Source organism: Sander vitreus, chromosome 3, assembly GCF_031162955.1.
Source record: "Sander vitreus isolate 19-12246 chromosome 3, sanVit1, whole genome shotgun sequence".
In the NCBI taxonomy this organism is placed as follows: Eukaryota; Metazoa; Chordata; class Actinopteri; order Perciformes; family Percidae; genus Sander; species Sander vitreus.
Window position 1 is genome coordinate 25,976,635 of NC_135857.1, and position 24,085 is coordinate 26,000,719.

A 24,085-nucleotide genomic window follows, 5' to 3' on the forward strand; every position below is an offset into this window, starting at 1 on the left:
TTTAATGACATGCCAATAAACCAGGCCACGTTTCTCTCCCATCCCGGAATGCAGTGTGGACTAGCCAGACCCTCCTACGTGGCGCTGTGGAGGAAGGTCTGGCAATGCGAGACTAGTCTCACTTTGCCATATGTATATATTTTACAGTTGGCAGAATGTCTGCAAATGCCCCATCCCTGGCAGCAAACCCAAAATCCAACATTAACACTAAAAGCAATTGATTTAGCTAATTGTATAGGAGCTTTACGCTTTGTAGGCTATCTAGTTTCACTTGACTGACTGTCATTGGTGTGTGAATGCAGCATTAGTCCAATTCTCCTGAGGGAATATCTAACTCTTTAGTTTATAAATGCTCCACTATGTTCACCAGCTAGTCGCTAATTTGACTGCAGGCTATTTAGTAGTAGTTAGTTTAGTAGTGTACTACTGGCTGTGGCCAAAAATGATTTAACCGGAGCAACAAGGGTAAACCAAAGTTCCAAGTACCAAGTATTTACACACTTTCCGTTTTAAATATGATTTCAAACTGGTTATCATTGGGGATTAGACTGTTGTTTAGACAAAACATGCGTGGAAAATGGTGCGTGTGGTGTTAGTAGTGGAGCAGTAAGAGATGAAGAGGAGGAGGGATAAACACAGTGATGGAGAGTGAGTGAGAGGGGGGGAGGAGCAGAGATGATTCCTCTCCCTAATCCTCTAGACACACGCTCGGTCTGGCTGCCTACTGGCTCAGAGAGAGAGAGACAGAGGCAGGTGGAGGACGCAAATGGAGAGAGAGAGAGAGAGAGAGAAACCAAGTAGGGAGGGAAAAACAAGATGAAGGGAAAAGAGGAAAGGAGAGCTGCCACGCTGACCGAAACAGAGAAAGGAGAGTGAGGACGAGGAGGACTGGAGAAACCAGTGACGGCTTCAAGCAGAGTAAAGGAGACGGAGGAGGAGGGGGAGTGCGATGCTTTAGTCCAGCGCAGCCTGAACCAAACCAGGAGAGAAGGAGAGAAGCAACAGAGAGGAGGGGAGGGAGTCCATCGAAAAATAGCTGGAAGAGAGGACAGAGAAAGAAGAGACAGGGAGAAAGAAATGCAGAGGATGGACGAGCGGAGAACGAGCAGAGACACAGATCCCTGGTTACTCAGGCTCATATGAGTGTATGGACTTGAGCCCACTCAGAGTTACTACAAGATGCTGTCAAAGAAGCAGTGTGTGAGGGCAGAGTGATGGATGTCTGTTTGCACAAACTACGGCTGCTCCTTGAAACTCAGTAGAAGTAGATGAGTTCTGGTGTGTCTGTGTGCTGGACCAGGTGTGTGTGTCAGTGTGAGAACATATGACAGACCACCTGTTTTAGGAGGTAAACAGGGTCAGGTGTTACCAGAGGAGGGACACAAGGAGGGAAGTGAGAAGACAAGCGTATGGACGAAGAATTACACACACACACACACACACACACACACACACACACACACAGACACCGATGAGAGTGTGTGTGTGTGCAGCTAGTACATAGACGGGCTTCAGTCCAACCATCTCAGGTGCAGTTAAGGGGCTGTGTGTGTGTGTGTGTGTGTTTGTGTGTGTGTTTTCGACGGCACCTAAAAAAAAAGAAAGTCAGCCAAAAAGGTGCCACTGAGCTTCTTCAAGGTTGCTTTTTAACACCAGACAAGCCACCTGAAACCACTCCCTACCTCATCTCAACCCATACAAGTGGACTTGAAGATAAAAAGGGACTTTAACACCAGCTCTGGTGCTCTGCTGACTGGGAAGCCCCCACCTGATTTCCTGTGCCAGTGGATGCCACCCAACTCCAACCATGGGAGAATGGACCATCCTGGAGCGCCTTCTGGAGGCCGCTGTGCAGCAGCACTCTACTATGATCGGAAGGTGAGTTCTTGTCAGTGTCACTGCTATCATTGTCTTCATGTTTCTACTGTATGTCTATGCATACGTATGGTATTTAAAAATACAAGCATGCCGATGCATGCAGAATACGAATCCGAATCCTTCCGTGCTCTCAGTCTTCTAATCTTTCTGAGTGACATGATGGGAGGAGGCGACCAGGAGGGACACTATGAGCCAACACAGAGGCGTTGGACATCAGAGGATCCAGAGCAGTGTGAGGACATCTCACAGTGAATGTCGGCAATACCTTCATTGTGCCCATTTATTTTCTACTGTACCTCTCCGTGCTGATGTCTTCATTCTCCCTCTTTTTTTCCTCCCGCTTTAACATGAATTCTGCTTCAGAAGCCGTCCCTGTTACACAAGCGTGCCTCTTTTCAGCTTTCCCACAGTTCCCCCCCCCCCCCCCATATCTTTCGTTTTCTTTTTCTGTCAAATATGAAGTCATTTCCCACCTTTAAAAAAAAAAAGTCACCAGCGCAAGGTCAAGACTGTTATGATTTATGCATCATTCTACATGCTGAAATGTCTTGTATTTTAGTTTGAATATCTCATCCCCGTCAGCGGGAGATTCAGCAATTATTGATGAGCGTTTCGGCCACAGAGGCACATCAACTCTGTAGATGGTATTAAACATGATTTTACATCTAGCAAAGGACACATTCCTGAGTTTGGGGTTTTCTCGGGACATCTGCGCTGAACATGTGGTTCAGCGCAAGTTCATTAGAGACTGTCTGAATTAGCAGTTTAAACCAATCCCCTGAAGCTACTGACTCACTCTGGCTAGTGGTACTCTTGAGTTATTAGCCAGTTTATAAAATGATGTGGAGAAACATAATTTTTTGGCAGAATATGACTCTTCTGCTGACAAAGCTGAGTGTGATTATTGTGGGGTTATGAAACTGTCTTGTTCTGAGAGCAGTCTGTCGGTTGAATGGTTAGTAGGAGTTGTTTTCTTTGGTGTTATGATGAATGATCGGTCAGCATTTGCTTCCTTTCATTCATGAGACACTGGAAGAGTAGTGTCGCTCATCAACCGGACTAGTCATCCTGGCTGCAGGGTCTCAGTGAGACAAAAAGAGAGAGTTGTTAAGGAAGAAGAAGAAACATGAAATAGCTACCCAAAGGAAATCGAGGAAAAGAGAGAGATAAAAAAAAAAAAGAGTTTGGTTGCAAAGTAAAGAGGAGATGAGCGGAATACACAGTGTGAGTGTGAGTTGTGAGAGACAGGAAATAGATGACAGAAAAAAAAGTAAAAAGGCAGAGTGAAGACGAGGAGCAGTTATTCACAGACAGGCGAGCAGACACATGGCCTCAGTCTGCAGGGCGTTGGTAGGAAGCCAAGAGAACTGTCTCGTCACGAGATGGTGCTGCATGCCATGACCTAAGTGGGGCAACCAGGACACCCGGCAGAAAAAAGCCTCAGATCGTCTTCGCACAGTTTATATCCAGACAGTTAAAATGTTCAGATGATGGGAGGAACTAGCCAAAACCTTTTCAAAATAGCAAAATGTACACATAAGATTTCTAGCAGCCCTGTACAGTTTCACTTGCATTTGTTTAAGCTCAATACATTTTCCATTTCCACAGCCACTTACTATACAGCAATATGTCCTTTATAATGTACAAACTCTTTCAAGAAACCATTGTATTATATTATTTTGAAATGTTTCCAAAAGTCTGTATACAGCATCTTTCTGAGAAACTGCATATATTTAAAATATAAAACAGATTTTCTGTGAACAAGAAGTTCAGAGATCAGGATTATATCAACAGTGTCTTTTCAGCTAATAGGAAGCTTTTCAGTGGTTGGCTTAAGGATACTTGAGCTGGGTGGATAGCTCAGGTTGACATGCTGAAGGATGTAGCAATAGCTGTAGACTCTTAGTCTTTTTGTCTTATCGAAGTCAGTGCATGACATATAACAGTCATTTAAAGTAGTATTACCTCCGCCAAAAGGTGATGTTTTAGGTTCATTTTGTTTGTTTGTCAGCAAAATTTGGGAAAAACTACTGGCCCAATTTCCATGAAACTTGGTGGAAGGGCGCAGCATGGGCCAAGGAAGAACCCATTATATTTTGGAGCAGATCTGAATCACGCGGCAGATACACAAATTATTTTTCATTTTCGTCAACATTGCAAGATAGGCCATGGCCTTGGTGGAGGTCTGCGCTCTCAGAGTGCCCTTCTAGCTACTGTTAGTAGTTAGGTAAGCTGCAAGTGAAACTCTTTTTGCATTCAATCTCATTTCCACAGCTGTAAACTGACATTCAAATTGGCCAACTGATTGAGTATAGTCTTTTGCCTTGCGAAAGTCTTATACATCTCTACTAATTGATTTATTTTTGTGGTTTCCATCATCAATTGTTATTTATTGGATGTTAGCTTCACAACACATCCCCCATGCACTGGTATGTTTATTGGAAATCTAAAGGGGCATTGCTGCTTAGACATTGGACATTTCACCAACTTGTCCAGTTACAAAGGGAGAATGTCATTCATGGTATTTATTTATCTCTTAAATGTTGTTAATCGGAAGCACTCCTAATCAATTAGTGCTATTACCGATAATTTGAAAAGAGCCAGCTGACCATTTTTAGCTTTAGTTTCTGTGTGATAGCCTGTATGTTCCCACAGTAAAGTGCCTTCCCTGCATCTGGCTTTTCTACAGCTCAAAACCATCTAATCTGGGACATCACTGCTGACATGAATTTATATAAAAGCACGTAATACTCCCTCAATCCTGAAAGCTATTGGTCCCTACGCTGCGATTTTAGACATCTCATTGGTCGGCGCAGGTGACGTCCTGCCGAAGAAAGCGTTGGACAGGTTGCTGTCCCTGAGGCAATACCAGCGTGTGTTCTCATGAGCCCACCATGACAACAGCTTGCAGGCCTGAGTGGATTCGTCATACATGAGTCACACACGCATTAGGGGGAATATAACATTTGTTTGTGTAAGATTAAATTATAACGGCTCTGGAGATTCCCTTCTGCTGTCAGGGTTTGTGTGTGTGTGCATAAATACTCAGACAGTGTGTAAAATGTGAGCTTTGGTGTACTTTGTGGTCATATCACATGTGCTTGGACGGGTTTTGGTCCTGTCTGTGAGTGTGTTTGTGTATTCACCTGCTACCTGTGATTAATTCCTGCCATTACGGGCAGCGGGGAAGATGTAAATTGACTTGGACCATCTGATGGACTCTGGGACCCAAGCGACTGTTGGTACACAGCCTCTGAAGAGAAACCGTGATGAAGCACTCTCAACCTAACTACTGTAAACACATCATTCATGCTGTTTCTTTGGTCCGATATATGTGTGCTGCCATTGGTCAGAGTGAGATTGCTAAACATGCAGGTGCATCCTCCCAACACCCTGATATTGATCTCCAATAATGGAATAGAAAGTGGAGCTTGGTAGAAGACAGGGCACTTCATGAAACAGTCTTTAGGCCTGTCCATTTGCAATACAACTGGAATGCTAAGTGAGTTATTAAAACTGTAAGTACCTCATTGATTTTTTTGCCTGTTAAAATAAACCATGGTAGAAATTAGCATACCAAATATTTATTCTGGCATTGCCTTTCTCGGCAGGAGAGCTGTGGTTAAACACCCCGAGGAAAGATAAAAGTTAAGGGGCTCTTCAGAACCAGTTTTACTACTTAGAACGCTGAGTGAGGACCATAAACTGGGTCACTCTCAAATTGGATTTATTTACTCTCTGGAAAAAACTGACATGAAGAAACTCATTAGCTTAGCAACAATAAGGCTTGCAAACCCATAATGCAATACTCTGTACTCCATTTAAAAAGAGTATTGAATATGATACTTCACTTTCTCTTACTTTCAGTAGATGGTTGGCACCTTACCTTGCACATCAGCTAGATTCTCCTGATATCAGAAGATCATGCAAGAATTACGGGATCACGTATCACACAAAAATCCGTCTTGTCAGGCTTCAATTAATGCATTTGTGTCTGAACTAGCTTAGTAGCTAGTCTAGCTTGCTGAACCAATAAGTGTCCTGTTAGGAGCTACTGCTGTGGTTTAGGTGTATGCGATGGCTGCAACTGTTTCATTCAAAACAATGGACGTGATAGACAGATGGTTCACACAATCTCCTGCCAGGCAGAACCATTTGAGAACCCCTCATTGGAAACTATTTGGAAAGGAGTAAGCACTTTCCAAATAGTTTCCAATGAGGGGTTCTCAAATGGTTCTGTGAAACAAACTGACGCATCAAGTTAGTTGGCACGCCCCCCGTTTGGAGAAGCAGACAGGAGACCCAAGACGGATGCTAAGCAATGTACTGCTGAGGACGGGGGCAGCAAAGAAACGTATTTTAGCCGCATAAAAAAGGTCCACCTAAAAACTCAATGTCAGTTAAATTGAATGCAATATTTAGAATATTTTCACCGCTTTACCTTGCTGTCACACGGCCTTTTCCAACGGGAAACTGAAGCCGTTATCTATGCTCTCTTCAAAGCCACCAGATGGGTAAAAATTACTGTTTTTGTCAAAGGAGTCTGGTGGCTTTGAAGAGAGCATGGATGGATTAAATGGCTTCAGTTCCCTGTCAGAGAGGGCTGTCTGATGGCAAGGTAAAATGGTGAAAATATTTTAAATATAGTCTACACTTAAACTGATAGATTTTTTTAGGTTGGCCTTTTTTTAGGTGTCTAAAATCCATTTTGCTGCTGCCCCGTCCACAGCAGTGCTTTTGCTTCTGTGCTGCAACTCCTGCCTGCTTCTCCAAAACGGGGCGTGCTGACCCCCAGCTACTGCAGGTAATACACTGACTATGGATAAGTTACTCATACATCCCCATTTCAACAAATCTGAACCATCCCTTAATGTTGTTGCACTCAGTTGTATACACAAATTGCATCGGAAGATGCACAGAGTCAACCCCTTCACACCTGTCCAATCGCTGCATAAAGTGGTCGTGATTGTTGCAATGTCTATTTTGGAAAGTTCAGATGCATCCCTCTCTGATTCCACTGTGAGAAACTAAGGCCTTAAAACTGATTTGAAGCATGTGCATTTTAAAATACAGTAATTGCAGCTATAGTTTATTTGGGGCACTAGGTAGAATCCCTGAAGCGATAGTTCAAGGTTTGCTTGTATCTCAGCATGCCTTTGCACATGTGCACTTTACAGGAGGTGTGTTTCTGCTGGAGCTCTTCTTGACATAGGCCAGCTCGCTCAGCATGACTCCTCAGCACGGCTCCCCTGAGTCAAATGCGTGTTGTCACTCAGGAGCCGTCAGCTTATTCATCTAGGAAAGCATGTGCATGCGTGTATGTGTGTATGCCACATGCACTCTTTCAGCACAGCACAAGCGAAAACCAACAATTATTTGTGAGCAGTGTGTACACGCGACTCAGGGTGCCTGTTTGTTGACAGGTTACAGCTCTGTCATCACATGACCTTTAGATCATCGTGCTTTTATTTAGTGAATCCATGTGGAGCGCTCACAACCCCCACAGAGGTGAAAGATGATTTTTTTTTGTACGGCCTCGCTTGCGGCAGATTCCCCTGAGAGATTGTTAAAAAGAGATTCTTACAGAAGGCCAAGCGAGACCTGCGACATCTATTCTCTCCATCCCTCCCTGTCCTTGCTTTCACACTTCTTACATCTGTCCATATGTAATGACCCCCATGATGCTGCTGGCTGTAATGTCAGCGCCTTCTCTGTGCTGCCATAAGAAACCTGTTATTAAAATGACCTCACATCCATTGGGAGATTGTGAATTATATGAATGGGAGGTAGATGCATGTAATTCCTGCTGTATCTCAGACTTTTAAAACAAACCTACAGCATCCACCTGCTGATAAAACCTCAATTTATGGACATCATCTGGTGAAATACCTACAATGTCAAAGATAAGTTTGTTATAGAAGATGCTTCTCACGTGTGCATTAGAGTTCATGTCAGTAGTGATAGTGGGATTGATGTACTCTAGCTGTGCTGCTAGAGATACAAACATCCTGTAAATGAATCCTGGGAGCTGCTCTGTAGCTGCTTACAGCCTTTAATGACTGGAGTACTACAACAAGCCTCCATAGGGACTTTTGGAGATGCAGAGTTGTAGCTGGGGGAGAAAGCGAGCGCTACTGCATATAATTATGCAGTTTGTGTTCTCATTTCTTTCTGCTTACACCTCATATACACATTCCCCCATCCTCTCTCTGGTTCTCAGCTGCTTATTCTCCCTCCGTTGATCCCCACAGTCCACATATGCTAAGGTCAGGGTTGATGCGGTGTAATCGACTCCCATTGCTTGTGTGTGTTCTTCAGACATAATGTTAGCAGATAAACCTCCATCTTCATCCTGTTTATCAATTTTGACATATATGTAGTGCATAGTGTATCGTGTATAGTGATACACATGGAGAGAAACACTGGCAGACAGAGATACTCAGGCGAGACCTAACAGGAATACAATAACATGGATGGTCATAGAGAAGCAAGAGAGAGGAATGAATGGATAAAGATAGAGAGATTAGGGCAGGGGAAGGGGTCCAAATTCAGACAGATTTCACTTTGCAGGGCCTCAGGGAGAAACTGTCTCTGGCAGGGTGACTCAGTAAGGCTTACCGTTTTAGCGTTGGCACCTCCCTAACACAGAGCAGGTCAGTGTTAGAGGGATGCTGGAGGGTTAGTTTAACCTGGACATTACCTCACACGCACAAACAGGAGAGAAACCCTGCAAAAATAGCCACCTGAACCAGTTTTCTAGTCGTATGTTCATTTATGAAATATGTTTTCATTTCAAAGCATCGATATAGAATTGGAACGGAGACCTCTGAATGATTTTGGCAACTTACACTACACTTTTTGTTTGATAATTTTGTTGGCTTTACGTTTAAGTTTGTGAAGTGGAAATGGAGTTCGATGCAGGATCCAGTTTGAAAACTCATGCAGTGATCGGATCTGACATCCAAGGAGTGAAAATCACCTGCCAAGATCTACAGTATGCTGTCAGAAAATCAATACGTGAACATGCAACAGTGCTGTGATGAATTATTTATCTTAGGCAAGTTTTACATCTCTCCAAGAGCATTTTCATACCCTGTTGACGTGAGCTGAATGAAAGTTAGGCATGATAATAATCGTAAACATGCTGGTTGTTGGGTGTTAAGTAGTCTCGCATTGCCAGACCTTCCTCCACAGCGCTGCGGAGGAGGGTCATGCGAGTCCAAACAGCATTCCAGGATACTGTGTGCTCTGGTTTAATGGCATTTCTTTAAACCAATCACAATCGTCTTGGGCGGCACTAAGCCGTGTACAGAGCAACGGCGCTGCTGCAAAATAGACTTGGGGAGGAACTTGTTTTGGTGGAACAGAAAACTCAGATTGGACAGATAGTCTAGCTAGCTGACTGGATTTACCTTGCAGAGATCTGAGAAAAGGTTGATCACAGTCCTCATAAATCGACTGGAGTTTAAAATGTCAACACAAAGGAAGCCCAAGGCAACGGATATCTGGCCTAAATGAGTAAAATCCGTCGGATTGGAGTGAATTTCTGTCGGCAACGGAGCAATCCCGGAAGTGGAACGTCGTGGATATAGACTAGGTGTTACTTTATACCAGCATTTATATGGCTATGTGTTACATAAATATTAGATGCCAGCTTTATTAGATGGTTCTATCCATCGATCATCTGTAACCGCGAAGGCGGGGTACACCCTGGTCTGGACATGTCGCCAGACTATCTCACGGCGGACACAGAGCCAGCCAACCATTCACGCTCCCATTCACACCAAAGGCAATTTAGAGTCAACAATTAACCTAACCTGCATGTCTTTGGACTAAGGGAGGAAGCCGGAGAACCTGGTTTAGGGTTAGGGTTACAAAAAACCAACAGTGACACAGGGAGAACATGCAAACTCCACACAGAAGGGTCCCAGATGGCTAGTGGATTCGACCCAGTAGACCCAGCAGTGCTAACTGCTGCACTACCCGTGCCACTTTTATTATAAAGTTGTCAGTTCTTATAAGGCCTAATAAGGCAGGTGATTTAATATTAAGTAGTGTGACCATGAATTCTTAATGGGGTAGTGTAGTCACTATGCTGCCGGTAATACAGTTTCTCTTTGGATGAATCTTCTTTCATCAACACCAACATGACAAGGACAGTAATATACCCAACTTCATTCTTGGTTTTCACATTATACTCTTGTTACCCCTGTTAAAGGTTACTGTTACAGTCACAAATATCACTCTAAAACAATGGTCGAAACCAAACTTACTTTGAAGCAAGGGGACATGAATAAGTAATCTAAAGGGCACACATACAACATTAGATACCAGTGGAGCAAAATCTCCTGAAGTGCTGGCAGAAGATCTTGTGTAAATGAATGCTAACAAAACACACAGTGAGACTGTGGTTAAAATATCTGACTCTTATGCAGTCAGATATAAACAAAACTACATAAAATATGAGGGATAAAATTAAAAGAAATAGCCAATTTTAATCTTTGAACGCTGCAGCTTATGAAGTTTTCTCATTTGGGTCTATTTGTCTGAGCTTGGGGCTGTGAGATCATTGTCTTATTTCTAAAATCTGCTTTTGTTACTCATGACTAACAGCATTTCTATTTAGGCATCGTAAAAGTTGACATTCTTGTTTAGTTTGATTGATCATTATGTTTGTCTGCTGATGTTCTGATAAAGCCTGCACATGCATCTCTCTCTCTTTCTCTTTCTCTATCGCTCTTTTTCACTTTACCGCCTCACTTTATCTCACTCGATCTCGCTGTTTGAAGATGAAAAGGACGCTCTTCTTCCAATGATTTATCCTCCTTATCCCCACTTGCCCCCAACTCCCATTATCGGCTGCATCTTCACACTTTACTGTGGTCTCTAATGAAACAAGTTGAGGGTGTAAGAGTCACTTAGACTGCAGTACGTTCATCTCTTTGAGCGTGTTTGAGTATGTGTTTGTGACGACTGTTCCTCAGAGGCAGTATCAGCTTGTGCACAGTGTGATTGACTCAACATGAATAAGAAATCGTGAGTGCACACAGTCACACCTTGCTAAAGCACACACCATCTCTGCCAGGACCAACATTTTATGAAGAGACATCTGATTCACTGCCCCCTCACACACACACACACGCACACACCAAACACATGATCCCAGTAGCAGATTCTTCAATTAAGCAGTGAAGTCAAGCTGCGGTGAGAGTGTTTGACTCTCTGTAATATGTTTCATTCACACCACTCTCTTAGCCAATTATGAACAAGCTACTTGGTAGACAAACAGATAAATTTAGCCTTCACAAGAATGACAGCAACATGCAGGACTCGTACTGTTGGCTGCTGTTTACTGGAGGAAAATGTATCGAACACAGACATCCGTGTCAGATAATGATGCTGCATTCTTATATCAGATACACACTACTAATACTATTGCCTTCCACAGTTATATCTGCCCATTTTATTAGTAGAGAGCCAGGAGAGCTAACGCCAGGAGAGCTAACAGCAGGCTAACTGTTTCCCTTGTCTTTGTTCTAAGCCAAGCTAACCGTCTTCTGGCTTAAAGCTTTCCTGGTGGCAAATAATATCACGATTTTCCAATAACAGATGGAGGTTGGCCATATGTCATGGAATTGTAGAAGTTTAAATTTCTATTTATGTTTAGCACTTTAAATGCTTCTCGTCTATGTTGGCTTAAAAGGTATAATTGAAAGTTGTTGAATTTAGCACAATTACTCATTGGACCTTAAGGTGAGATTGTTGCCAATTGTTGTTTCTGCGATAAAAAAAATGAACCTTCTCTCGACCTGTAAGCCAACAAGTGATATATTTAACTTTTAAAAGAAGAAATAACAAATTTCTCCTCTTAAAAATGTAAAGTTTAATTCATAAGTACTAAAACTCCCTCTTGCTTAATTGAACACACATTGGGATTTTGCTGCGATAACTTTACTAGCATGGTCAGTATCTTATGGTAGCCTAACTATAATGTTAGCAAACTGACATTACTGTTACACTGTGTTTTAGCATCTAGCATTATTTTTAATTACCCACTTGTGACCACCCTTATCAAAGACACCACTAGTATTTTAATTGGTTAAAGCAGTTTATTTGAATGCTTGTATGAATGTAAATGAGATGTGATATTTACTGTCAGTTTTAAAAGTTGTAGATAGAAAAGCAAGAAATGAATACTTCAGTATATAACTATAATTAGCATACTGATGCCCACTCTCAGTGGTGGAAGAAGTACTCAGATCTTTTACTTAATACCACAGTGTACACCTTTACTTACCTTTACTAAGTCCTGCATTCAAAATCTTACTTAAAATAAAAGAACATCAGTATTAGGATCAAAATATACTTTAGGTACCTAAAGTACTCATTATGCAGAATGGCCTATATCAGAATAATGTATATTATCTCACTGCATATAATTAATGACAATTAACATGTACATCACTAATGTTGTAGCTATTGCAACTACTGTATATACTGCTGGGAAGCTTAATCCATAATAATACATAAACATGTATTAGTTGATTTATATGTTGTATTAATAATTGGAATCGGCAAAGTAACTTCTAACTAAAGCTAGCTAAATACTCAAGTAAAGTACAAGTACCTCTAAATTGTACAGTAAATGTACTTAGTTACATTCCACTACTGCCCACTCTGGATATGAGATGTGTTAATGTAATCTGTGTATTTTACAGTTGTTCATATTTCTCCATGGGAACCACTGTGACCAGAAACACTGTAAAAAATACTGTAGGTGTAAGAGTATTTTTTGTTGATTGAGTGTGTTTGGGATGTTCCCTGCACAGCCATGTGCTGTCTGCTTGTGTGTCATGGAGGCTCCCTGCATGTGCCAGAACGGCTGATTTGGGTTGGGGCTTGGCACGGGAGAGTCGTGGTGGATGGAGAGTTGGCATGAACGCTGCGGCCCTAACTCGGGATTGTCTAAAACCCAGCGTTTTAATCTGGATTACGCCCATCATTTCTATCCCTCCTTCTCCCTCTCTTTCTGTATTTCCCTCCATTGACCCTCCCTCCCTCCACCTCTCCTTTCTCACCCACGCATTTTCTCTCTTCCTCTCTCCTGCTGCTCTTTCTCCTGCTCATGCCTCACCCCTCCATCAGAACCTACCTAACCCAAAACCAATGCTCTGCACACTGGTTGGTCTGTTGCTATGGTGACCACTCATGTCACTTCTTTTCATTCCTGCCAATGATCTGTTCTGAATGATCAGAGTTGATTTTAGAAAGTCTATTTTTAATGTCTGGGCTCCAATTTAACTCTTACTTGTATAGCCTTGTCTGTTGCCAAGGTAACTGCCACAGTTATTATCGTCATGGAGACCCTTGCGTACTTCACACTTAGCCTATGTACCAGTGCACTGGTAGGAAAATGGGATACACTTAACCTTTCTCTGGATCAATCTATTCTTTATTATTAATGAAAACCACAAACAATATCCTTTCATAGTCATTAGTCAAGGGTATAATGGGTATCATTTCATTTTACGGATTGGTAAAACTACACAGAAATACCCAACTGGACGTGTTTGTGTGTGTGTATGTGTGTGTGTTCATGTGCGTGAGAATTATTGTTTGCCTCTGTAGGGCTATGATCGTCACTTTATCTTCAGAGCCAGAGTCAGTTCACATTCATCAACATGCCACTTGAATACCAGTGTGTGTGTGTGTGTGTGTGTGTGTGTGTGTGTGTGTGTGTGTGTGTGTGTGTGTGTGTGATATCTGTGTGGTGTGTGAGAGAGAGAGGAAGAGAGAGGAAGAGAGATGGATAGATAAGTGAACAGTATTAGAATGTGCTATTATTAGATTTCCATTTGACAAGTTTACAGATCTAGGATTACACACAGACTACAATAAAAAGAGTAGGCCTACTGTCACCAACCACCTTATTATTGCAACAGAAATATACAGTACAGTGTACTACAGTGCATCGATAAGAGAAATAGATTGCTGTATATCTGTACATGTGTGTACTTATATTCAGTATTGTAAATAACATGTACTCAGTGTATTAGTAGTAGAAGTATTAAGTAGCATACAATGAAAATACTCAAAGTACAAGTACCTTTAAATTGTACTTAAGTACAGTACTGGATTAAATGGATTTAGTTACACCATATACTGCACATACAGTACGTCAAATGTATCCTCCTAGGATTTTTTGTTTTAAAGTGCTTTGCATATACTGCTCCTTCATTCAAATAAGCCACACTGGTTCATTCTGTCACTGAAGTAAACATAACCTCTAAAGCCACCTGCTTGGAGTTCAAAGGCCCCCAGGCTAAACAATGGTAAAATCATTATTAGTAGTTGGTGTGATATAAATTCATATCAACCGATCCTGAGAGGATGACACTAACGCCTGACACAATCGGCTTTGTGACGCCCTGCAACAGCTGGAAGAGTGTGTTTCTGATTAAAATGTGTGTCTGTGTGTGTGCATGGAGAAATGTCTTTAGGGATTTCATTCGCTGATTCTCTGTATTCTGTGTTAATCTGTGCATATTTTAGTTATATTGATTTTAGCATTTTTAGTGAGTTTCTGTGTGTGTTTTAATGCGTGTATACTGTATGTGTGTTGGATGGCCATGCTGGAAGGTCTGTCAGCAGGGGAGAGTGCAGCCCACTCACTCCTTCTGTCACTGGCCTGAAGCACCGGAACATCCCTTCTGCCTGTGTGTATGTGTGCGTGTGTGTCTCTCTGAGGGCTCCAGTGTAAGGTTGCATACTAGCAATTGCTAGCAATAGCTATTGATAAACCTTGGCGAAGGAACAGAAAGAGAGAGAGAGAGAGAGCGTGACAAGTGTCTATCCATATTTGATGTGAGAGAATTAGATTTGTCAAGTTACTGGTAAGTTGTATTTGGGTGAGCACCTGGCACACAAAACCATGGGGGGGGGAGAAATAAGGAGAAGAGAGGCAGGATAAGGGTTGGAGTAAACAAAGAGATGGATAGACCGAGGTACGGTTTTCCAAACCACTGCTAACACTAATTTGCAAAACATTGCTGCAAATCTTAACTATGCGTTGTGCGGGCAGCAGACTTTGAAGTTGATTTAACATTTTCTAAGTAAGCATGTTTTATATGTTGTGACTTTATTCATTATGCTCTGCACTAGCATGCTAACTAGCTAGGTGTTTACAGTTATTAGGATATGATTAAATAGGTCAGGAGCTAAAAAAATATAGTCTACTAGTTTTTTTGCCTGAACTTGAATGTGGCAATCCTGCTTAATTGAATTACTTTACATTATCTAACATTAGCATTTGCTACAATGTTTTATGTAGCACATCTGGCTCACATTACCATCACAATCCCATCCTTCTGAAGGCTACTGGCATGATCAGATGTGCTGACCCCTGAAAAAGGGAGAAATGCTCACTTCATGAAATTGCATTTGATGTGTAGCCACAGTGAGATGCTCGGTTCCAGACCTCTGACTTGGAATGAAATTGAAGTACAGGGTAAGATTATCAGGCTAAGTGAGCAGCATGCAAATCAGAGGTTGTGAAACAGAAGACACAAAATGGGCGACTGATTGGTGAATCTTTCAGAGACAGGAACTGGGGGGTAAATTAAAGCGAGATGCAGGTTATAGATGTAATTAGTAGTAGAAACAGAGCTACAGCATGCATGGAAACATAGAAAGGGGGGAAGGGAGCTGTGCAGAGAAAAGCCAGAGCTTGACAGTGACGGAACAGGTATTGATGAAGGCTAAAAGTGGGGCTCTGAAAAGGATTAGCAGTTCAGCCAACATTGGACTTGTTTACATTGTTGTCCAGAGCAGCTAACACACTCCTTAGCCTGCAGAGACAAAGCTAAGAGCTTTTAATTTATTTTTTTTACTGATTATCCTTCATGATTTCATCCCTCAAAACTGAAATTTAACATTTCCAAAAATTGTTTTTGCTAACTTCATGTTGTAAAGGGCTTATTGCATGGGTAGAATGCAATTATCCTTCAAAAACAATCCAAGGCACACTGTAGGGTTTGTGACAAATTACAATGCCTTTATTTTACATATCAATATGCATTTAAAATTACCAATGCATTGCGACCGACATAGGTCTTGCACACTTATATTGTGTCACACTAATCAGTGGAGTGTGGTTCTCTATTAATGTGCAAGCCTATTGGTCAAAAACAAGTGATACATAATCAATATAAGGGAGAAAGAAGCTATTTTGAGAACTAGAATTACTATGGCTATGCATCCATATTTTAAAATGGTTCCTGTGACTCATTCTGAAAATAACCTATTTTCAACATCTTTTCTTCCTCATTGCTTTTGAACAACAGTAGAGTTTATTTTCTCTCAAAGGGGGCCAATATGTTCTGATTCTCCTCACGACATTATCTTTTAAGCAACTTCTATACAGTAGCATCATTTGGTTTGATTAGCTGGCATCATTTGTTATGGACTTTTCTTCAGGCTTTTACATAAATTAAACAAGCATCAAGCTCTTTGAGGCACCTAAGCCACACTCTAACTGGTGCAACAAATCTGCAGAAACATGCTGTTCTTTAGTTGACATAGCTTCTAGTCAGCACACTTCTCGCTCTCTTCATTTCCTACGTTTTCTGCCCTTCGCCTGTTGCCGTGGTAACAGCAGATGGAGTTGAGTGGAGGGGAGATGAGAGGAATCGAAAAGGGGGGGTTGTGTCGGGTTTCTGGGTAAAGGAACCACGACCGCTCTTCCTCCACCCATCTCTTCCTCCTCCCTCTTTTGATCTCCACTGCCACATCTTCCAGTCTTTCCAGAACCTTACGTTTCTTATCAATCCCTGGCCAATTATCTCATGTCCTTTGCCTCCTCTTCCTCATCATCCTCCCAAAGTTTACCTCTGCTGTTATCTCCCTCGTCCACAATTCCTGAATTTTGTGCTTGTTTTACTCCATCTTATAACCAACCATTGTCCCTATCTCTATCACATCTCAATAAAAAAACAACATACTCACTTTGAGGTGGACACGAAACCCAAAAGTGCCTCACAACAAGGGTGTACATTTTTCATATGCTTTGCCTCACTAAGCCCTAAATCTCAATTCAGCTCTTCCTACTGAGCTACACAGAACTCCCACCTCACCTCTGCTCTATTTTTACCTCTGCTCCACTTGCCATGTAAACAGCATGAAAGGTTTCATGAAAAGAGGCTTACATTTAATGGAAGATCTTCAATAATATCAAGGGAGCTGCACTGTAAATGGCATTTCAATTTCTCTGGAAGTTCAATAAGGCAGACTACTGGAGCAGCAACACCATTTGTGTGTGTGTGTGTGTGTGTGTGTGTGTGTGTGTGTGTGTGTGTGTGTGTGTGTACTGTGCATACTGTGCATGTATGCATGCATACGGAGAGGGCAGATGGAACTAGATTTCTTCAGCCAGATTATTCACATTACTGTACACTGTTTAATTTTGAAAATGAACTGCGCGTCTGTAATGAGAGCTTTGAATATGACAAATGCCCCCTCAGTGCAAAATATCCACCGTCAGATATTGAGGAGGAGAAAGACAGTGGGTCGGGGAAACACAATTGCTGGAGGAGAATAGGCGTTTTGGGGTTGTGTGCATAATGTTTTTGCATAATCACACATATCAGTCAAAAGGAAACAACAAACACTGTCCGCTGTGATTGTGTTGTTGAGATATGTGCTAATATGTCAGCCATGTGTATGTTTAAAGCGTATACAACGTATGGCTGAGCTGATTATTATTTTCATTACTGGTTAATTTCTCTGTTATTTTAGATGAATCAATGAAACTTTTAAAAAACAAAATTTGAGAAAATTAATTTAGTTTTTTATATATTTTTTAAATCCCATCAAATATCTGAGAGCCCAAGGGAACTTCTTCAAACTGCTTGTTTTGTCTAACCGGCAGTCCAAAGTATTAATTTAACGATGACATAAAAGACAAGGTGAAGCATTAATGAAAACTCAACATTGTTATCAATGATTTTTTTTTCTGTTGATTGACAAATATTCAACGAATCAATTCAGCAGTAACACAAATGTATTGCAAATGTAAATTTCCTTAAGAGTGTGAGTGTGCAGAGACAGAGAAACTTTAGTGTGGTGTTTTCCATTTTAGTGGGAAGGCACCGACAATTCATATGGCTCCTCTGTTCACAGAGAGAGGAGACTCTTTATAGAAAATTACAGACACAATCTGGAGATTATTCCTGACAGAGAGAGGGGGGCACACAGAGAGAGAGAGAGAGAAAGGGCCACAGGAGTGCAAATGAAAGAAAAAAAAAAAAAAAAGATCTAGAAAGGAGAGAAAAAACAGGTGGGGGTTGCTGTGTGGCATTTGATAATCTAAAGCTATTCGATGGCATTAAAAAAAAAAAAAAAAAAACCTAATGCAAGAATCCTCCCTTGGCCCAGTCACAGATTACAGCAGTGGGTTTTGCGTGTGGAAGCTATTATATAATTCATTCTCTATGATGAGATTTTCCTCCAGTGCTGGTTTTCCTTTCTCGCACTCTGTCCCAGCACTGGCAGGTTTCTCTTTTAATTTACACTGGGTTTTTTGGTGACTTCATAATCTTTTTATCCCTGTCTGGAACTAATTCATCTGAAACAGCAATTTTATGTCTTCTTTCAGTACTCAAGTTTGAAACCGTCTCCACTCCACTTACTGTCTGAATTGTGTTTTGTCGCATGGATATGTGTGCAAGCGTGCTTGTGTGTGGCCATACAGAATACATGTGTGTTTGTGTTTGTGTGCACACGTATGCCCATTTAGAGCAATACTCTCTCACTCTGGTATTGTGTATTCTCTGCTCACTAAGCTTCTTAATGGAGTCACTACAAGGGCAAAAGCATTTTCATTTTTTTTGCATTTATTTTTATCTCTCTCTCCCTTATGCCCTACCCCTCCGCATGCCAGCTGGTCACAGGTGAGCAGATTGGCATTAAGTCCTTTATTTCTCATTTTGGAGGTCATCACCGATGACCTGGCATTTTGATGAGAGGTACATGTGAACAGCTCGCAGTCAGACTCTGGAAAGGATTAACTCTGCCCTTCGAGTCCACATCTGCGCCACGCAAGACTGGCAAAGCCACTGTGTGATTGGTAGATTACCCTTCACACAGCCAAATGCCATCTAATGATTATCTGACAACGTCTAAAGTGCAGTGGTGTGGGCCTCCCCCTGGATCCACTGTACTGTCACAATGGTGTCCACATAAACAGATCTTCTAATTGAGTTTGAATAGATAAATCTATACTGTGCACAAATAGTACTCTTTCTACGAAATGCAGTGGATCGGCCTAAGGTAAATTCAAGTGACAGCTACTATCTCTTGTTGATTTTATCTCATAAATCCAGACTTATCTTGAGGGAGAGTTGCAGGTGAAATGGAGGAAAGAGGTTAATGTGGGATTTGAAATGGAAAGCTGTCTACTGAGGCTGCTGTCAGAAGAGAAAGGGTGTGAGAAATGTCCTTGTATAAATGTTGATTGAGCAAGAAGCGTGGGGGACTGAGACTAAAACTGATGTTTGAGGTTTTCAGATTGCTAAATCACATTTTACTACAGTATCAAACTCCACATTGTCCATCGCAATCTTTATCCAGCCACTAATCTACTGACAATGATTTCTCTGTAAAAGCCATCAAGATCCTGTGATGTATCTGCCCTATGAGACAATGTTGCCAGCGACTATAATCCCTTTCAGACATGAAATCTGTAACGATGTTGAATCAACTGTTACAATAATGGCATTCTGGCTTTTACACATACTGCATTTGTTGCATGCGTTTGCTGGCAATGTTACTCCCATTGTTCACACCTGAGCTGTGTAGAAAATTCTACTGAAATGTTACAAGGTGCTGAGTGGGCAGACTATCTCAGTCATTTACACCTGAAAATGGGTCCTTTTCAGACGGCAATATGTAAAATTGGTGTGCAGTTATGATTGACCATTGACGTCTGAAAGACGCTGACAGTGTGTTTGCTGTGAAGCATTATCTCTTTAAATTCAAATGCTCTGTGTTATGCACCACAGGGCCATCACAGAATAGAAGTAGTCCATCTACTTTGCTTCTTGCTCTTCCTGCAGCATGCTGTACTGCCCCTCAGAACTACCTCCAATGCCATTTTTATATATCACCATCTATTGACTTGTATGCACTTGCATTAAATCCATAAATCCATGATAAATGTAATGAGGTCAGGTTTTGGTAGGCTACTGTAATGGTTTGTACTACGGGTTCATATGAAGTAATGACAGCAATTTATCATACCATTATTTATGGGATTTTCATTAATATAAATGGTGGTGATTAGTGACAGTTGATCTTACAGCATGCAGAACTCATATCTATGGGATTGAACTTCAAGGCATAAAATCATTCAACAGATTAACAACAATGTCCAGGGCTGTGTGCAGCCTTGTTCCAGACTTTAGTCACAAACTACAGTGTGAGGCAGCCAACAGACTCGCACAGACGGCAAAAGGCAAAAAGCCTGCTATCTAAAGTGCTTGCTTGGTCTCAGATCTGAAAAATAAATGAGGGATGAGTAAAATAAGAAAGGAACAAAGAGAGGGATGTCTGCAAGAAAGGAAACAGAACAGATGGAAGGAATAGAAGTAGTCCATCTACTTTGTGTCTAACATCATGAAGCACACACAGACACACTGAGTGTAAAGATATGACAAGTCAGCGCATTTAAGTGTACTGTATGCACACAGAGAGAATTGAAGTGACCCCAATTTCAGCAACAATAATCTCTCTGTTGCACCGCACACTGAAATAGCACCTAATCTGCAAACAAGGTTCACCTCCAGCGCAGTGTTGTAGTCGAATCACCAACTGTCGAGTCCGAGTCAAGGCTCAAGTCCCCAGTGTTTGAGGGTGAGTCCAAGTCTGACTCACCATTACCTGAGTTTGAGTCCAAGTCGAGTCACGAGTCTAGAGAATAGCGACTCAAGATGGACTCCATCACCTTGCTAGGGCAGTGAAAGTAGAGGGAGTACCGCTGTTGTTTATAACTTAGAGATTACTCCATATGATTGTGTGTGTGTGTGTGTGTGTGTGTGTATGTGTAAAACACTGATCCCTGCTCCAATTTAAGTGAGTCTAATTTAAGGTTGCCATGGTAACTGGCCCTAATGATGCAGAAGAGACTAAAATCAGAATTCATCACACCTCTTTTTACCTGTAAACACACACACACACACACACACACACACACACACACACACACACACACACACACACACACATAAACTGTGTCTTGAATCACAGATAACAAGCTGGGAGTTATGAGCACTGACGACACATTGAGGTTCTGCTTACAACTGTGTGTTTACGCTGGCTGATAAATAAGATTTGGAGCACTCTCTGGTTCTTATCATGAGGAACAGTGACTTAACAGTGACACAATGTCCTTTTCTATAATTGGTACAGTTTTTTTTTCTCTTTTCTCTGCCGCTGCCCCTTCTCTCTCACTTCTCTTTTCTAATTAAGGAGTTTAAAGTCCTTTGTGAAACTCCCTGCTGGGATTTCAATTTCAAATCCCTCATCTCAATCTTGATTCTGACTTTATTTCATTCATACTTTGTATCCTTTATCAGATTTCTCCTGTATTTCCTTCCCACTTTGCTTGTCCTTTTATGTACAGTTGTATGTGCTTTTACTTTACTCTAGTTTCTCCATACAATCTCTATAGTTTTACCTTTCTCATAAGTAGTCAATAGTTTGAAAGTTTTGATGTGTCATAAAACGCTGGATGACAAATGTAATGTTGCTTATACACCTATTATTAAAGGCCCACACATACCAGTGCTTAGCGGTACAGCAGAATTCATCCATGCATCTATATATATATATATATATATATAGATGCATGCAAATATATATATATATATATATTTTTTTTTTAAGATTATTTTTTGGGCTTTTCCGCCTTTTATTTTTTACAAGACAGCTAGGTGAGAAAAGGGAGAAGACATGCAGGAAATCATCACAAATTGGATTCAAACCCTGGACCTCTGCATCGAGGCATAAACCTCTCAGAACATGTGCGCCTGCTCTACCACTGAGCCAACCCGGCCACATCATCCATGCATCTTTGATAAAGCAGCTAACATGCTAGCAAGCCTGAAACATGCTAGCACTGTCAGTCACAATAGCTCTCTGAGCTGGTCTCTATTTCCACTGTACTGTCACTTTTACACTTTCCATTTTAAATAAAATTGTCATCAGGCCTTTTAACAACTAATAATAGTGCAGAGTATTTTAACACAAAGATATTTTTAACACTGTACATTGTTTTATTGTCTATTTTTATTCTTTTCAAAGCTGATTGATCAAAGTGCTCGATTGAAAAGCTTCTTTCTGTACATTTACATTCATTCATTACCAGCTCTCTCATCTCTATTTTTCATCTATCCTGCTTTCTCGCACTGTCCTTTCATACTCAGCACATCTGTAGAACCATTGCTGGGAAGGATATCTGAGGACATCTCATCCTTCCTGACACAGTAAATCACTGTGTGTCTCCGGCTATTAACCCCATTCATCTCTCTCTTTCTCCTTTAGGATCCTGCTAACAGTAGTGGTGATCTTCCGTATCCTCATCGTGGCAATTGTTGGGGAGACAGTGTATGAAGACGAGCAGACCATGTTCATCTGCAACACTCTGCAGCCTGGCTGCAACCAGGCCTGCTACGACAAGGCCTTCCCCATTTCCCACATCCGCTACTGGGTTTTCCAGATCATACTGGTGTGCACACCCAGCCTCTGCTTCATCACCTACTCCGTCCACCAGTCAGCCAAGCAGAAAGACCGGCGCTACTCATTTCTCTATCCCATAATGGAGAGAGACTACGGGGGAAGGGACGGGGCACGAAAGCTCCGCAACATTAATGGAATTCTAGTTCAACATGGCGGTGATGGCGGAGGAGGGAAGGAAGAACCTGACTGCCTGGAGGTGAAGGAGATCCCCAACGCCCCGCGGGGCCTCACCCACGGGAAGAGCTCCAAGGTTCGCCGGCAAGAAGGGATCTCCCGCTTTTACATCATTCAGGTAGTGTTCAGAAACGCACTGGAGATTGGCTTCTTGGCGGGCCAATACTTCCTTTACGGCTTTAGTGTGCCCGGGATTTTCGAGTGTGACCGCTACCCATGTTTGAAGGAGGTGGAGTGCTACGTGTCCCGCCCCACGGAAAAAACGGTTTTCCTGGTGTTCATGTTTGCGGTGAGCGGCATCTGTGTAGTGCTCAACCTGGCCGAGCTCAACCATTTGGGCTGGCGCAAGATCAAGGCCGCCATCAGGGGCGTCCAGGCCCGCAGGAAGTCGATCTGTGAGATCAGGAAGAAGGACATGGCGCATCTGTCCCAGCCGCCCAACCTGGGACGCACGCAGTCCAGCGAATCAGCCTACGTCTGATGATGATGAAGAGAGGAAAAGGAGGAGGAGTGGGGTGAATGGGCAGGAGAGAGAGAGAATGAATAATTATGAATTTAATTTAATGAAGATGGTATGGAGATGACCCCTCCTCTGTGATGATGTGAATGAAACAGAATGTAAAAAGACCAAATCTCCGGCTCCACGACTTTGAGAGTCAACAAGGAGGAGGGGAAGAAGAAAATTAAAAGGCATAGAGGGAGGATAAGAAAGGACAAAAAGTATCTTCTGCGAATGAACATGATGAACATTGGTCTCATGGGGAGATATTCCAACTACCATTTTGTACTTTTGTCTTCTTCTTTTCTTTAAACTACTTAAGTGTTCTCTACTGCCCCTCATTTCTTTTAAAGTGGGGAATTAAATCCTCAAGGGGCTGGAGAGGGAAGGACTAGAGATGAGAAGACAAGGGAAAGGGAGAAGAGAACAGATGAGAGTCTGTTTTGTGTTCTTTGGGGATATTGGAAGATGACGGCGGTGTTTAATGCATCCCATGGTGCTTTTCTTCTGGACTGTGTCAGCCTCAGTGAAAAAGGGGAGGACTACATAGGGGATGGGACAGGGAGGATAAGCAGCAACATCATTAAAAGAGGAACGGAAGAACTGTCAAAGCCACGACGGATTCTCGAGAACGAAGGCGAGTTTGAGAGAGAGAGAGAGACAGAGAGACAGGGGGGTGGGAAACATTACACTCTGGGAAAACATTTGTTATACCTGAGGAGGGAGAGAAGAGACTTTTTCATT

General features: G+C 41.9%; 1 protein-coding gene across 1 annotated transcript; it reads left to right on the plus strand.

The window, feature by feature from the left end:
* Window positions 1-1,807: 1,807 nt before the first annotated feature.
* Window positions 1,808-23,323, plus strand: gjd1b (gap junction protein delta 1b). Its single transcript, XM_078244289.1, has 2 exons — window positions 1,808-1,878; window positions 22,474-23,323. The coding sequence occupies exons 1-2, from the start codon at window positions 1,808-1,810 to the stop codon at window positions 23,321-23,323; spliced, it is 921 nt and encodes a 306-aa protein (XP_078100415.1).
* Window positions 23,324-24,085: the final 762 nt, after the last annotated feature.